The sequence below is a fragment of the Camarhynchus parvulus genome, chromosome 3 (genome assembly GCF_901933205.1).
Source record: "Camarhynchus parvulus chromosome 3, STF_HiC, whole genome shotgun sequence".
NCBI lineage: Eukaryota > Metazoa > Chordata > Aves > Passeriformes > Thraupidae > Camarhynchus > Camarhynchus parvulus.
This window is the reverse complement of record NC_044573.1, coordinates 17,587,993-17,605,060: the sequence shown is the minus strand read 5'-3', so window position 1 is coordinate 17,605,060 and position 17,068 is coordinate 17,587,993. Positions and strand designations below refer to the sequence as shown.

At 42.8% G+C, this 17,068-nt stretch overlaps 1 protein-coding gene across 1 annotated transcript; it reads right to left on the bottom strand.

Moving 5' to 3' along the window:
• Positions 1-13,987, bottom strand: HHIPL2 (HHIP like 2). The gene is given in 9 exon segments (XM_030944274.1): positions 1-197; positions 200-355; positions 1,008-1,090; positions 1,556-1,586; positions 7,856-8,043; positions 8,045-8,185; positions 8,522-8,665; positions 9,787-10,412; positions 13,937-13,987. Coding segments are annotated over 9 exon segments (1,617 nt in total).
• Positions 13,988-17,068: the final 3,081 nt, after the last annotated feature.

Genomic DNA, 17,068 nt, shown 5'->3' with positions numbered 1-17,068 from the left:
TCACTGAGCTTCAAAAGCTATTTTGCTTGTCTTCTCCACTTTTTCCTTAGGTAGTGCTTTCTTTGGAAGAACCTCCTGGATTCTAGCTAGGTGGGAGCTCTTCTTTTTTGGCAAAGGTGGTGCCAGTGCAGTTCTGGAGTTGTGTCCAGTCTTCTTTCCCTTGTGAGGTTTAGCCTCAGCTTTGATTTGCTGTCTCTACCAGATGGAGCTGGTTTTCCTGTTGATGCTTTTACTTTGGTGGATGTGGTCTTTTTTGCTTTCTTAGAAGAAACTCTTGGGGTGGCTGCAGTGAGGGTAGAAGGTTTTTTTGAAGGCATGGTTCTTGAAGGTTCATTTAGCAGCTCAAGGACAGTCTCTGAGTAAAGTAATTAACATGGTTCAGCCTTCCTGCTTTAAGGCAAAAGGCTTATTCAGAGATATGACTGAGAGAAACACTTATTAGACCTATAATCAAGAAAAAGAGCTGAAATTATGCAAGAAGAAATGCATACTATAAACCTCTCTTCTTCCATCAAAAGACCCTTGTTTTTCTTGGTAATAAAATTATTGATTTTAGAAATTATGAATGTGTATTTAAGGAAAATTACTTCCAGACAGAATGTAATAAAACCTTGCACACTTCTCTAGTAGACTTAACAATATTAATTGTTCATAATACACTAATATCTGGAAATCCCAGACAAAATAATATCAACTTGCTAAACATTGGTTTCTACTCAAGATGTAACTCCTGCTCCATCTGCATGGGACTTTAAGACAGAACGCAGCTTGGAAAAAGGAAGATTGAAAACTTAGGGGAAAAAATAATCAGGGACTGAGGTTAAGCAAAGGCACAGCATGAAGTACACAGCAGAAGCTGTGTTTGATTATCACAAAAATGTGACAACCAACCTTCAGGATTGCTCCTGCTCAGTGCTGTAGTTAAGACTCCTGAAGGTTTCAATCACATGCCTGTGAGTTCATGTATATGTTTTGCTTCTCATTAAAATCAAAGTCTGACAACTTACTGGCTCATGGAAGAAATTGTATCTGTTTGCTGTTCATTTTCATTGGAACAGGCTTGTATTTACACTTCCCTGGTGGAGCTCTCCTTGGAAAACAGAAAGGCAGATGCAGGCATCTGAGAGATTGTTAGGGAAGTTTATTTATTCCATAGGGATACACCAATTCCCTGTTCTCATTTGCCTCTGGTGGAAGAGTAATGAAAGCACTTTAGGCACCTGGAATGCAGCACAGGTGGAATTCAAGAGGCTGACACAGGGCTGGCAAGCCATAAAATCCCTGTCCCAACAGCAGCTGGTGAACGTGACTTTCACTGGGATTTTCTTTGGATACAACAGCGCTGCAGCAAGAGGGGTGATAAAGGAGAGGAACAGGCACAGAGGGAGGGAACCACAACTACAAAGAAATGTGTCTGTGTTCCTCTCCTCTGTCCCCTGACAACTCCCCACAGTACAAAAGCACCAAAACAAAAACCAACTGAACACATTTTCCCTGAGGTAAAGATGTTGCACATTAAGTGATAGGAAGAGAGGTACAAAGAACCACAACACACCTGTGTTCTCTGTTATCCACCAAGGGAACTGCTGTAGGACAAATAAGAGCAGGTTCTTCCAATTTGGCATGCTTGACAGCACCAAGCAAAGCAAAGCATGACCTAAGGTATCATATTTTCTTGTGATTAGCATTCTCCTTCAGACAGTGGCAAGAGCCAAGTGCTTCCTCTACACCATTTCAATTTTTTTAAAAGGTTACTTAAGCAGAGTTGCAGGCATTGCTTGTGGGTTTTTTTTCCCTTCATCTCTCTCCTCTCTGATTTTAAAATTACATTCTAACTCATTTTCTCTCTGCTCAGGACAGAAGGAATTTGGTGCCACCCTGCTGTCTCCAAGAGTACTTCTGCAGAGGCAAGCCGAAGTGGGGACAAAGGGCACTGCTGCCATCAGCTTTCCTGGCAGGTTCTTCAGGAAGTCTGAGTTGCCATCAGGCACATGACAGTGGCCCTGGCAAGGTTTTGGAAGCAAGAGTTGGTGTGGCTTGCTGTCCGTGCCAGTGCACTTCCTGCCATGTGGGTAGGAGGCAGGGAATGCTGGATTCACTGCCTGGGACTGTGCCCAGCAGAGAAGCCAGCTATCCCCAGGAAAAATCCTATAAACAGCAGTAAAATCAAAGGAGAAAGGTTCATGAGGAGACCAGAGTCACTCCAGGAGCTGGAGGTGTCAGGACTGTGCTCCAGAGCCTGCTCAGGTTCCAAGGAGCTCTGCACAGCCTGGGCACGCCTGCAATGTGCAAACAGGCCAGGGCAGAGCTGACACAGCCCCATCAGGACTAAGGCAAACAAGGGGAACCGGAAAATGCAGGAAAAGGTTTTAAGAGCCAAGGGAGTAAGTGCCTGGTCCTGTTCTAGAAGTGATGGACACAAAGCTTCAAAAGCACAGGATCTTCATGACACATTAAGGAGTGGCATACAGACAACAAAGATGTATTTGTTTTGATAAATAGATCCTGCTCAAGCTCTTGATGTTTATGCATGGTCACATATATATATATATATATATATATATATATATATATGTATATATATAAATTTTTTTTGGTCCCTCACAGTAAATGCACTTCCTGGCAGATGATAAGCTGTTAAAGGCAGAAATCTCCTTGAGCAGTAAAAGTTCAAGTTCTGTTCCCATCACCTTGGTACATAGTTTGAGTTAACAACCTAGCTTTGGATCTAACTTCTCAAGAAAACATAGCTTGTTTTCTTAATTTTGTGAATGTCCAAGATCTCTGCAAAAGCACAAACACATTTGTACTGTATCTGTTCTACAGAGTGATTTGTGTTGCAGACATTCTCTTTGTGAAAAATCCTTTCCTTAGGATTTTTCCTTCTGAGAATCTGTGGCCTCAGAGATAGACATAAACAATAGGTTATCTGCTGCTGTGGAATGCAACAGGTCCGTCTGGACTGGCCCAGCTTGGATGTTTAGAAATAATGGCCAATCCAGAACTGGGAGCTCTCTCGGACACAGTCCAAGAGAGCGGGGTTTGTTATCATTGTTTCTATTCTATTCTTAGCTTAGCAAGCTTCTGAAAAGCTCTCCTGCTTTTTCTTTTTAGCATAGTTTTAATAGACGTACATATCATAAAATAATAAATCAAGCCTTTTGATAATGGAGTCAAAGATCTCATCTCTTCCTTCACCCAAGACCCCTTGTGACAACCGTCAAAATTTGAAACCATTTAATGTTTTTTAGCAAAATGGGAAAGCTAGGGAGGCAAAAAAAAAAAAAAGTGTGCTTCTTGTTCTAAAAACAGACTTTAGCAGGTATAACTGTTTGATGGGGAAAAACATTTTGCTTGGAAAAACTCAGGTTCAGGCTCCAGTTATTATTTGAGCACTGCATGAACCACCAGGTTTCTCTCATCTTTGTAAAGAAAACTGTGGAGTGCTATTTATTTTTTATTTATACTAATGTGCATCAGAGATATTTGATATAATGAACCTAAAGGATATGGACTGTCCGTTTTAAGTCATTGCTTTGCTGTAATTCAGATATACAACCAAGGAAACTTTCTTTTAATCCTTAACTCTCCCAGATCTTCAAGGAATTTGAACTCTATTTCCTATTTCTCTGTGCACAGATATGATCAGTAAGGAACAAATTCACTCAAACTGATTAAAGTTGCACCAGAGGTGCAGTGTGTAAACAAAACCCAAGGACTGGATAGAGATGTCAGTGATTTTGTATCAGTAGTACTTGGTATTCTTTTACTGTGATAGCTGGAGAGTGGTAACTATAGAAGATGCTCTGATGAATAAACGAAGCTTGCTGTTCTTTCATATTGAAGGCTCCGAGTCTTCCCTCACCGATGTAACAAATGGCTACCCAAACAGAGACCTTATAGAAGGCTGGACGCTATAGGGGGCCGAGACCCTATAGAGGGCTGAACCCCATAGAGGGTTATTATTGTTAGCCACGGTCCGGTGTAGTATTGGTGTCAGCTCCGCTGCAGCACGGAGGACGAAAAAGAGCTGTGGAAATTGACCAGTCTCCGCGTCCCGGCGAGCCTACAGAGGTGTCCGGCTGACCAAAGCTGCCGACGTCTGCAAGGGCTGCAGTAGTGGTAATGTTTTTAAGTATAGACAGGCAATCAGCTTATAACCTTTTTAAATGCTTTTTATAAAAGCGAGGACTAAAGGTGTTGACTTGGGAAAACAGCTCCCGAGATTGCTAGCGTATGGAGTGGAGAAAGGGTGTTTTGCAGACCCTGATCAAGTTTTGAGGAGGCAGAGTGGCGTAGATTCGGAGAGGAGTTGTGGGAAGCTGTGTAGGATAATTATAGGACTGTAAACAAAGGTTGTCGAAAGCGGCGCGGCCGGCACAGGCGGGCAGCGGTGGCGGCGGGGCTGCTGCATTTGGTTCTTCCTGTCCTCTTCCTCCAGCTGCAAACACGGTGTTTTTACCGGCGGGTGCAAACTCCGCGGCGGCAGCTTTGCTCGTGTCCCCCGCGGCCCCCCCGCGCCTTCGCTGCAGCTCCCTCAGCGCCTTCGCTGCTCGGCGGGGGATTACCCCTCCCCTTCGGTTTCAGTTTACGGAGATGGGGGGGGGGGAACGAAGACAAAGACCTTCGTGACCCGCGCTCTGATACAAGTAGCAGACCAGAATCTGAGCACCTCTTCATTCCGCCCTGCAACCAGCGGAGATCAAAAGACCCATTACATCATGCTAAAATTTACAATGCTTGTTGGGCTGATTGATGCTAATTGCATGGGGAAATGCAAGTAGTAGCGTGGACGCTGTTTCCTCCGCTGTTTGTTCCGGCTGGATCTCGGATCGCTTGGTTGGTTCTGCTGCCTCGGCTCACCGGAAGAGTTTTACCACTTGGCGAGGGGCAGCGTGGTGAGAGTGGTTTTAGTTCCACAGACACAATAGCAGTGTTAACAGTGGATTTGAAGCGTCGTCCCAAAGAACTTTTAACGTTCAGTATCAGCACTCGTTCAAACAGCTTATCTACAGCAGAACAGCAAAGTGCAGGGCTTGGACCCTCTAAAAGACCTGCAGGCAGCCCTGGCCGAGCCTGCACTCAGTGTACGTCACCTCCAGGGCGTGAGGCAGCCCTGGTCCTGCTGGCAAACCGCGCTGCACTGAGGCTGGGTGCCCTGCACTTCCTGAGAGTGCCCTGGAGCCTGGAACGGGCACCGCCCGTGCCGAGAGAGGACAGCTGCCTTCTCCGTGCTCTGCTGCTGCTGCTGCTGCTGCTGCCATAAGACTAATCACCATTCACCACAGTACAGAAAAGATGCATAGCACAGAAACTGTCTTAGAAAGAGTGATGAAAATTGGAGAACATCACTAGTGGGACATTTGGTATGAGTGGTTATCAACTGCAACAGGAATTCTAGACACAATGTTGCACTTTATTGTAATTTTTGTGATTTATATTGTATTATTCTTATTGCTGAATATAGTTCCACATGTTAGAGTGTGTATACTAGCTAGACATGTAATGCTGTGGCACAGATCTCCTCATCTATAATATTGTTTTATCATGTTCAAAACAATCTTTGAACAACACATTATTTAGGTAACCTGATTAAGAATTTCCATCAACTTAAAATTTGAGCATATTACATTTTTATTTATAGGCACAGAGGCAAAAGGTGACCAGACTGCCAATCTGTCAGTTCCCAGGAACTGCTGTTGTCTAAACAAAACCAAACAAGTGGGACAACATTTTTATTATTGAGCTTTCAAAGAAAGTTACTAGCCTAAATTGTGATCAGGATGGAAAGCTATTATGACTAAAGCCCCTCTTTTGTGATATAAACTGTGGTCCAAAGTGAGACTCTGAGTTCATCTCAGGGGCTGCACCACAGGGGCTGTGATCAGCACCTCCCCCTGAGTAGGGCCTTTCAGAGCCATAGAAGGCTCAAGCTTGCCAAATTTAAAAGACAAGCTCCAAACAACAATGATGATTTCTGAGCTCACACACCACTCCTCAAGGTTCAACCTTGAGCCCACTGAAAAGATGTAAAAACATGCAAAGTAATTACTGCACTAAATTAAAAGAAATTTTTTCACAAGTATACCTTGAATAAACACCTTATCTTTGTATGCATACAAGTATAAAAATACTAAAACAAATGCACAAAGAAGGTTGTTCTAACTTAGTATTTTGGAGTTAAGCTTGCAAGCAAATTATAGAAAATTTTATATTCTGTTCTATTTCTATAGTAAATTCTATCCATTGCTAAATAGTGTAAGTTAAATTATCTATTAGGTGCCATTAAATGTTAAATACTGTTAAAATTAAGTTTTGTTAAAGTTAGAGTCTGTTAAACTTAAATACTGTTAAAGTTAAGTATAGTTAAGTTTATGTCCTGTTAAGTTTAACTGCAGTTAAATTAATTTCTGTTAAGTTTAAGTGTTATTAAGTTTAAGTGATAAGTTCTGTTAAGTTTAAATTATATCAGGTTTAAGTTATGTAAAATTTACAATCAGTTAAGTTTTGTTAAGTTTTGTTAAAGTTAAGTTGTTATGTCCTGTTAAGTTTAAGTGCAGTTAAATTCATTTCTGTTACGTTTAAGTAATATTAAGTTTAAGTGATAAATTCTGTTAAGTTTAAATTATATTAGGTTTAAGTTATGTAGAATTTAAAGTCGGTTGAGTTCATTTAAAATTACGTTTTGTTAAAGTTAAGGTCTGTTAAACTGAAGTTCTGCTAAAGTTAAGTTCTGTTAAGTTTAATTTCTATTAAGTTAAGTTTAAGTGAGGCTAGAGTTAAGTTTTGTTAAAGTTAAGTGATGTTACATGTAAGTTCTATTGATTTGAAGTTCTGTTAAAGTCGGCATTATAGTAGACATTATAGTTTTGTTAATAGTACTAGTTCTGCCTTGTTTTTACATATGCTTACAAAAATGATGCAAAAGATGATATCTGCTACTTTTAATCAGACAGTGCTTGTGCCAAAGAAAAACAGGGGAGCTGTTGAGGAATAGTACGTGACCAGTCACAGACTTGGTCCAGGTGTCTGAAGCTAGGAAAATAATGAGCTCTGCTAACGAGTTATGATTATGGCAAGGCCGCTGTGCCCTTGAGCAGAGATATAGTGGCTGAAAACAGCCTGAGAAGAAGAAAGTTTAACTTTTAAGATATGTAAACACAAGGTGGACCTAACATTTACAGAATAACCAATAGGTTCCTTAAGTTACAGAATATGCATTAGCTTATTAGTTACTGTATAAAAGTCTGATGCTCTGATGAATAAACGAAGCTTGCTTTTTATTCATATTGAAGGCTCCGAGTCTTCCCTCACCAATGTAACAATGCTTTTGCCAAGAGCTTTGCAAAGACCACCAATTTCTGTTTTTTAAAGGCAGCAAGTGACACACCCACAGACCCAGAGCACAGCTTTTGGGCATTCTGCTGCAGCACTTTGCTGGCTGGGACACACTACATCTATCACAGGCTTGTTTCAGGATCTCAGCATCAGCCTGGTCCTCTGTCCTTAGCCACAGTCATGGCTCAGAGCTTCTGGAGAAAACACAGTATCACTTTCTACTTAAATAAAATCCATTGTCCTCCTGGCTTTACTGGGAAAACTGTTCACTAAAGACACAGGCTTTGAATTTAAACACCTTGTCCAGCGCAGTGTGGGGCAGAGAATTCCCTGCATAAGTAGAGCATCATTCCATAGCAACACAGCAGGGCTGGGGAAAAGGGATTTCTGATCTTAAAAAGCAGACAAATTCCATTTAATATACAACACTGGATTATTTAGCTTTGCTGGAAAAACAGTGCTACAGTCCACTAAATATACACATATAGTAATCTTCTACAAGAAAGTTTTTCCTTACCCATGGAGGAGTTGTGGCAAAGCTTTGTGTCGTAGCATTCAAACCCCTCCTTTGCTCTCCAGCCATAGTTCCCTCCTTTAACAATGAGGTTGATTTCCTCAAACCTGTTCTACCCGACATCCCCACAGAATATCCTCCCTCTTCCCTTTTTTGTGATAGGGTCCCCTCTGTCCACTGCACAGCACCATATTCCTGACTCCATAGGCATAAACCTCTGGGCAAGCTTTGGGATCAGACACGAATGGATTATCAGGAGGGATGCGGTAAGGCTTTCCATCAAGGTTTCTTCCATCCACATCAATCCTCAACACTTTCTCCAACAAAGTGCTCCCAAAGGCAGAAAAAAGAAACCACAGCATGAGAGCCATCTGAAAACACAAAAATCCCATTCTTCTCCTTGCCCAAAGGAAAAGTTATCTGCCTAGAAGAAATAAACCAGAGGCTGGTATGTCTTGCAACCCACTTAAGCCAGAAAACTCTCTTTTCTCTAAACAATTTGACTTTAAACATGTCAAATGTTCATTTTTGAAATACTGCTTTGGACAGACTTGCAGATGCACAAGCATTTTCAGGAAGCACTCTTACTCTATTCTTCTACATTTTCTCCTTTCCAAACCTTGTATCTTGGTGAACATGCTCAAAGGTTTCACCTGCCCTCCTACTTACTTGTTCTGAGCATTCCCAAATTTTCCAAAACGGTCTCCAGCTTTCCCTCCATCCCCTGTGAATACATACAAATAGTCATCCACACCAAAGAGCAGCTGCCCACCGTTGTGATTTGCAGCTTGTTCCTCAAGCTTCAGGAGAATCCTTTAAAAAAATTAAAAAAAAAAAAAAAGTAAGAACTAGCTTTTATCTTAGCACGGGAGGGCAGGTGACCATATGACTGATAAATAAGAGTATAGTACTGTCGTAAAACACCCTCTTCTACAGTACAAACCTCATAGGGCAGATGTTAATTCCGTAATAGATTAAAGGCTGTTACTAGTCTACTAGTCTTTAGAAGACAAGAATACAAGATGGAGAGAGAAGACAACCTTATTTCTGAGTCTTTTCAATCCATTTTAGTTTTCTGTGTGACCTTGAGCCAACCTGATTCTGGTAGTTCCATAGCAGGCCAGTCACACACCCACACACCTGAATCAGAATGACTGGGAATGCGCAGGTTCCGCCAGTGGAAAGAATCATACCATCACAGACTGACTTGAGTTGGAGAAGACTTAAAAATCATCAAGTTCCAACCCCCTGCCATGGGCAGGGACAAATTCCACTAGACCAGGTTGCTCAGAGCTCCAGCTATTCTGGCCTTGAACACTTTCAGGGAGGGGGCATCCACAACTCCTATGGGCAACCTGTGCCAGTGCCTCACCATGCTCTTCATAATACCTAATATAAACCTTTCCCCCTTGTCCTGTCACTACATGCTCTTGTAGATGGACTCTGTCCATCTTTCTTGTAGGCTCCCTTCAGGTACTGGAAGGCTGCAATGAGGTCACCCCAAAGCATTTTCTTTCCTAGGCTGAACACTCCCAATTCTCTCAGCCTGTCCTCATAGGAGAGATGCTTCATTCCTTTGATCATCTTAGTGGCCTCCACTGAACTCTCCAACAGATCTGCATCCTGTGCTGGGGACCTCAAAGCTGGATGTAGTTCTGCAGTTGGGACCTCCTGAAAGTGGAGCAGAGGAGCGGAATCCCTTCCCTTGACGTGCTGCCACAAATCTTTGGATGCAGCCCAGGACATGTTTGGCTTTCTCAGCTGCAAGCTCACATTGCTGGATTATATCCAGCCTCTCACCTACTAGCACCCTCAAGTCTCTCTTGGCAGGGCTGCTCTCAATCCTCAGCCTGTGTTGATATTGGGGGTTGAACAGGGACAGAGAAAAACGATTTCTCATCATGGCATACAGTAGCATTCAACATGAACTTTACCTTTCAGAGCTTGGGTCAATTTTGTTGGCATCAGATGCCAAAACCTTCCTTTCACTGATCCTGATCTTTTCCACTCGGTTCTTAGCCATGTATGAGTAACAGATATAAAACTCCCCATTGTCCTTCTGCTTGGGGTGGAAGCCCCTCTTATCCCCTAGCCATGGGGTAGCCAGCACTAGGCTCTGAATATCCAGGAATGGCTCCTCCAGCCAGCTGCCATTGGGTAGGTAGACCCAGACGAGACCCAGCTGCTCAGCTATGAAGGCGTGGTGGGTCCCATCAGCAGCGTGGGCAGTCAGCACCGGGTTCCTCAGGCCACTGGCAACCTCAGCCAGGCACAGCTGGACACAGCCCCCACACTCCTCCAGCACCAAGCCCAGGCTGCAGCTCAGGGACGAGTTCTGCAGCACCTAGGGAAAACAGTAGTCCTCATCCTGGAGCTGCAGGAGGTGGCAGAAGTGGATCCTGTTCATCTTGCAGCACTCCTGGATGTGCTTGTCACCAGTCAGCAGGCGGATGGCAGAGTAGCAGTGGAGGAGTAGTCAATACAAAGTCCTAGGGAGGCTTCTCAGCGGGCTCCGTGGGTTTTCTGCATCATAGAGATGTGCAGCATATGGAGAACATTCCTAGAAAGTAAAGGAAACTAAAGATGTGGCTGTGGACACTCATCCAGGAGAAGCTGAGACACCTCAAGGGGAGCAAAGTGGTTAATAAAATGAAAAATTATCAATGCAGACGACATAAACAGTCACCTATGAAGTGCAGCTGTTAAAAGTCACTCAGAATATGGCCAAAATGGACTTCAACATCAGTAGTAGTTTCCTTTATCAAAGCATAGTTAGCTGCATGTAAATCCTTCCCAATAGAAGTACAAGTGTGGAGGCTGTGGATTTTCCATTCAGTAAGGTGGGACTGAGTAGTCCAAGAGGGAGGTGATCAGAGCAGGGAAACAACCTGACAGAGCTCTGGAAATATCACAAGTGACATTGAGAAGATGGATAAGGCTCACTTTCCCATGGAAGAAAAATGAAGGAGTATCAGATGAAGGCAATAGGAGCCAGGTTAAAAAAAGCAAGTGAAATGCTGCCAGAAGAAGCTGTAGCTGCTAAAGATGTACATTGATTACATATACAGGCTAAATTAATCTGACACATGCACAGTATTACTGAAGCAGACTGTAGGTGAGATTTAAAACTGATTCAAGTAGGTAAATACCATCTCATGCAATTCCTGTAGATATCATTGACTCTACCTCTGATCATCAGGAAAAAAATACTGCAGGCAACATTTTCATGTGTTACAGATCTAAAATTATGTTCCTTCAAATACCTTTAAGTGCTTAGCTGTGTAAAATGTAGGATAAATTCTGAAAATCAAGCATTGTGCTTGAATTTGTACCCAAATTTAAACTCATCTTGTGAACATTCTGGCCCAGAACTTCTGTAAAATGTTTCCATTAAGATCCCACCTCTATTTTAATCAGCACAAAGTTGCATAACTTAAAGCAGAAGAGGCTGCATTCTACAGAAATATTATTTTGCTGGTTTTCATGCCAGCAGACCAAAGTCAATCTATCCAGAAGTTTTATTTGACAGAGATGGAAGAGGGCAAGTATATGCACAGTCCAGGAATGTAACTACTACATTAGTAACTTTTCTGCCTCATTAAACAAGCTCGCTTCTGTTATAAAAGACCAACAAAAAGCCAAATTAATAAATGTGAAAGATTTTATTTTCTCAACCAAAATATGGTCCTCAAAAACCACAGTCAAAGAGACAGCACCGAGCCCAGGATCAGCTCTGGGTGAACCTCGATCGCACCGGATCTCCCCCATTCACAAATGCCGTTTCCAGCGTGACTGTTTTATACAGTTTTTTATGCCTGAGACAGAGGTGCCCCAATTTCTTTTGTAACTCCGCATATGTATGAACGTTTCTTTCACTGTGCAGGGCTGGACAATTGCTGTTTCCTGGGTAATGGCAGGTGCTGATCATGTCAGGGGGTGTCGTGTATTCAGATGTATGTTTCTCGAGGACTTCGGGTATCTTGATTGATGATATCTATCAAGTGCTGATCGTCCTTGGGTGTTCCCTGATGGTTCCTGGGGAAGCCCATCTCCGTGCCAGCCATGTTCTTTTATTAGTTAATGAGGCATTCTTCTCCTGCTGCCACCAGGAATTTCATAATTCCAGTGTGGCAATCTGTCTCCAGGTTGTCCGTGGTCAGAGGCTTCTTGGATGTTAAATTAATTTTACAGTTTTTATTTTATACATCTTCCCCTTAAGCATGAATTACTTTACATTACATATTACACTTCTTTAAATGTTGGGATCTCTAGCTGGTCAGAGTGACCCCGAGAAAAGTTCGAAAGTCTCTTTTCCCAGCCCGGCGCTTGAAGAAGGAGTCAGGGCTCTTCATTTCTCGGTCTCAAGGTTGTTTATTTTATCTTATCTATAAAAAATTTTCTCCTGCCCTGCCGAGGTCAGCTCAGCAAGACAGTTCCAGGCACTCTCCCCCTGTCCCCAAGGCTGCTTCGTCTTTTGTACTACAAATTATATCATATTTACTTTTACCTTCCAATACCTATCACCCATGCTAGACAGTGCACCTCTATTCTAAACCAATCCCCAAGTGCCAACATCACAGCAGAAGATGGAGGCCAAGAAGAAGAAGGAGAAAGGCTGGACACACCCAGATTCCTCCATCTTGCCTCCTGAACCCCCATACCAAAAAACCCAAAATCTTCTTTTCCAGCCCGTGATAATTTCACTATTATTCTACCTAAACTGTTGTGGCTTGCTGATCTTCATATAAGGTTGGTAATTTGCTCCATGGGTCATAATCAAAACCACAGGTGTCTTGGGCTCTGTGACAGGGTCTCGGAGACCCCTAGCAGGGGTCCTGGTGTCCTGGACAGCCAGAGGTGTGTCCTGGGTCCTGACACCTTACCACCCTCTCTTTGCACCAAAAACACCTCTTTTGCAACTTTGTTCATGGCCCGCCGCATGCACTAGAAGATGCATGGTAAAATGAGCAAAGAACCACAAGCCCTATCAAAATGTAACAACCTATCTTTAAAAGCTCCTTCCACAATAGTGAAAGGTTAAAAAATCCAACCACATCATCCATCCAGGATCTAGTGACTTCCCCGAGCTTGTTAATGCTTTCTTGTACCCTTTTGATGTTTTCATGGATTGATTTTGAATGGTCTGAAATGTTCATGCAGCACATCCCTTCAAATTCTTCACACTCGTGTCTATGCACCAGCAGTTGATAGTCAATTGCTTCCCTGTTTCGGAGTGTTGCTCGTCTCACACTGTTGATGTCTGTTAACATGTCACTCAGTGTAAGAGAAACAGCTCGAGCATGCTTGCTCAGCCAGCAACCCATATGATTCAGTTGAGTCAAGGCCACCCCTGATGCTGTCTGGGGTGAGAAAATTGCAACTGCAATTCTCCGAGCCTTGTCCCCATGTGTGCACATCATCATCACAATTTGGACTATATTGTTCCACTGATCTTTTCTCCTTATGTGTTTGCTCTTTCAAAATTCTCAAATTGGGTGTTAGCAATGAAATCCTCCCAACGCTGCATGGACCACCTTTGACATTTGCAGGGATACCAGGTCAAATTCTGTCCCCACAAATGAAAAAGATTCCCTGTGGTAATTGTGCTGGAACCTGGAATGATGCTTTGGTTGTCACCTTGGTGCATTTGCACCAAACAGATGCATTTCTATAAAAAGGATGATTTGGAGTGACATAGATTGTCTTATTTTTTGTTTGTGTCACCTCCGGAAGTTCAAGTTTTATACAAAAATTCATTTTTGTTGATCGAGGAATTTCCAGTTCCTCAAGTTCAAAAGGAGCCACAGGGAGGAACTGTGTCCAAAGACACCACTCATTCACAGGATTTGAAATGACCCGTGAAATCTTTATAGGAGTATTTTTTTGAATTGGCCATTCATTCACCGGCAAGCCCACCAAGCATGTTGAGAATGGTCTCCCTGGCCTCGAATCTGTCAAGCAGACGCTGTCTAAACCTGCTGCATTGGCCAAAGCTTCCCAAACATTTTGTTTTGGCTGGACCATGGGCAAATCTGCTCCATTGCCTAAGACAATAAATGGAAGAATGAGGCACATGAGCAATACCTGATCGAATCTCAAGCTCATGGCTTCACTCCCTGTGAGAGGCTTTGCCATGCCGTGACACCCAAGCCCCTGAAAGAAACCCCAAGTCCTTAAACTCTTTATGTGTTTTTCGAGAAGATGTCCATGGTCTTGTCTTCTCCCTCTGTCTGCCTGCTCGCTTCTTGTGTTCCAGGATCCATGTCTTCCTGTGTCCGAGTCCGGTAAGGCTTCACGTGTCTCGCTGACACCCACCTCGGACCTCGCCTCTCGGTTTTTCCCTGTAGCAAATTTTTGATTTCAGCAATCCATGACCTGGAAAATGAATCATGCAAACACCTGGATAGTCTAACAACGCAATTAACAAGTCTTTTGATTTCTGCATTGCTCAGTCAAAATAATCTTTTTTTTTTTTTCAATGGTAAATGAATTGTAGAAAAATTCCTGCCTGACATTGTCAGCAACTTTGCCCTTGCTTTTATGATAATTTGGGATGCCATCTCCAGATCCATGAGGACCGTCTTTGGAGACCTTTGTAACTTTCTTGAGTTCTTTCCCCACTTCAGGTGTAAGAGTTCTGGGAGATTTGATATCATTGTCCTCTTTCAAAAGATCAAGCCTCTGGGATGTCATCATTTGTGATCCCCAAGGTTGGTCTCATCCAGTTGATCTCTCTGAAAAGCTGTTGCAGGTCATGCAAATTGCCGACTTCCATTTTCTGTGGTCTTATTGTTCACTCCGAGATCTTCCACGCTAGGTATTTCCATGGTGCGATCTCCAGAATCTTGGAAACACTGATTTCCAGTCCCGCCTTCTGCACCTCTGCAATCACACAGTCACAAGCTTCTTGCAGCTCCTGTTGTGTCGGTACCTTTGCAGAGGCTCCTCCCTGTTGATGCTTGGGACGTAGAATGCAAGTGGAGGAGCATCATCTGGATGGAGCAAAATGCTGAAGAAACAGTCTTTGAGACCAATAATCACAAGTGGCCAGTCATTGAGAGTGAAGGAAGTCCCTGTTGAAGCGGTCCCATGTCCTCAATGACTTCGTTGATCTTCCTGAGGTTGTGCAGCAGTCTCCATGAGCCTGAAGTTTTCTTCCAAATGACGAACACTTTCTGACAAACTGAGAATTCCATGGACATGGTCTCCAGAGGGAAAGTCCTGCTGATCAAACACCGGCATTACTTGTTCCGCTGCATGTGGTGGCAAAGCGATAGCCTTGACAAGTCCAAGGATGCTGCTTCCGTCCTTACCAATTATTAAAAAGTCCTGTCTCTTGGGTGAAGTTCCAGTGACGCCAGTAGGTATCACTGCGTGGCTCTCATCCATGAAGCAACCCAAAGTCCACAATCTTCTGTGGGCGAAGCACAAGGGTTGGAATCTCTGTGCAGTCCACATCTGTGCGTCTTTTTTTTCTGTTTGTGGAACAGTCAGTGTTTTCTTGCCTGTGCTTCTTGTCAGCATTCTCATGCACTTGATCGAGTTTCACATTGTTTACTGAGATCTACCTGGACTTTTGCACCTGCTAAAACACAAACAAATCCATGTCCCTGGAAGGACTGGAGGATTATCTCAAAATCTTGGAGGTGAAGAATGGGTCCTGATTTGAAAATAAAACATTGATCTGTTCTGTTTCAGTCTGTATGCAATATTGCATAGGGAAATGTAAGATAACAGCAATTAGAAATCAATCAGATAATACACATAACCAATAACACATACAATTATCAATCACTGCAACACTAAACTGTCATCCCAGAGTCTGCGACAGCTGATGAACCTTAAAACAACAGAGAACTGGAGAACTCATGTCTGGATTCATGTTTCTCCAAACTCCCTTTGAAAACAGGCTCAGCTATCATATATGGTCAAATTGTCAAGCCAAAGGGACTTGAATACTTTTTGATGCAGAAAACATCTGGGCTGATTGTCAATCATTCCATTCAAGTAGAGCTAGAACTTGGCCAGAAATCGAACTCTAATTGATGGACATCACTTAATACATTTTAAAACAAGACTCTTAAAAACAGCAATTATGAGTAGGAAACCTTAGAATTAAAAATCAATCAAACCATTAAATAATTGAATTCCTCCGAAACTTCTGTCTGGATAGAAATTCTTCAAACACAGCAAACCTCTTGAATTCTCGGCTGCAGTACTCTATAATAACTGAAGAAATAATAACTGAAGAAAACCATGAAACTGGCAATCTGGATTCAAAAGAAACCCAAAAAACATGAGTAGTTAAGAAACAAAAAGAGAAGATTCTGAAGAGACACGCAGATGATCTTGTAGATGATCACACAAAGAGATAATGAAACACATTAAAGCTGGCTGTAAATATCACAACAACACCTTGATAATAATTCTTATCATAAATTCTGAGAATTCTCATTATATAATCAACTTATCAACAGGAAGTGTTTGAAGGGGTTATGACGATATTTTTAAAGTGTTCATATAGCATTAATAACAATCCTTATTTATCAGTATCACCTATAAAATCCAAAAATAACAAAGGTTACAAACTCAATGCCAACAAAACTCTGAACCATTGGAGAATCAGCTGATGATCTCACAGATAGGATCTGATTGATATTTCTCAAATGCTCTGTCTTCAGAGATATTTCAGGTAATTGAATCATTACTAATACTTCTATCTTTATATGGTAGCTTCCTTCCCTTAGAGGCATTTTTCACAATAGAAGATTTCCATCTACATCATATTTCGAATAACATTGATTTGCACAGGTTTCCCCTTTTTTTTCTGTATCTTGGGCAAAAGCCCGGTGCTTTCTCACTTTACACTGATTTTGGACAGCTTTTTACTCCATCTTTTGCATCTGAAGCCTGATCATCTGGTAAATGCTGTTTCCGTCACTTCTGTGGGACCGGACTGTTGAGGAGCTTGGTGTGTCTCACACGACATGTGCTGCACCCGCGAAAAATCTCCAACTTGAGATTTTGATGGAGGCTGAAACTGTGTGCTGGCTGCTGGGGCTGGCTGCGTGCCCGCCGCCACGGGATCGGAGCAGGGCCGGTACCTCGGGCACCCTCTGCACCCTGACCACGCCCCGTCTCTGCCTGTGACCGACACCCGCGCTGCCCCGATCCCGATCTGGCTCCGTGCCAACGCTCGGCCGGTGTCCATGCCGC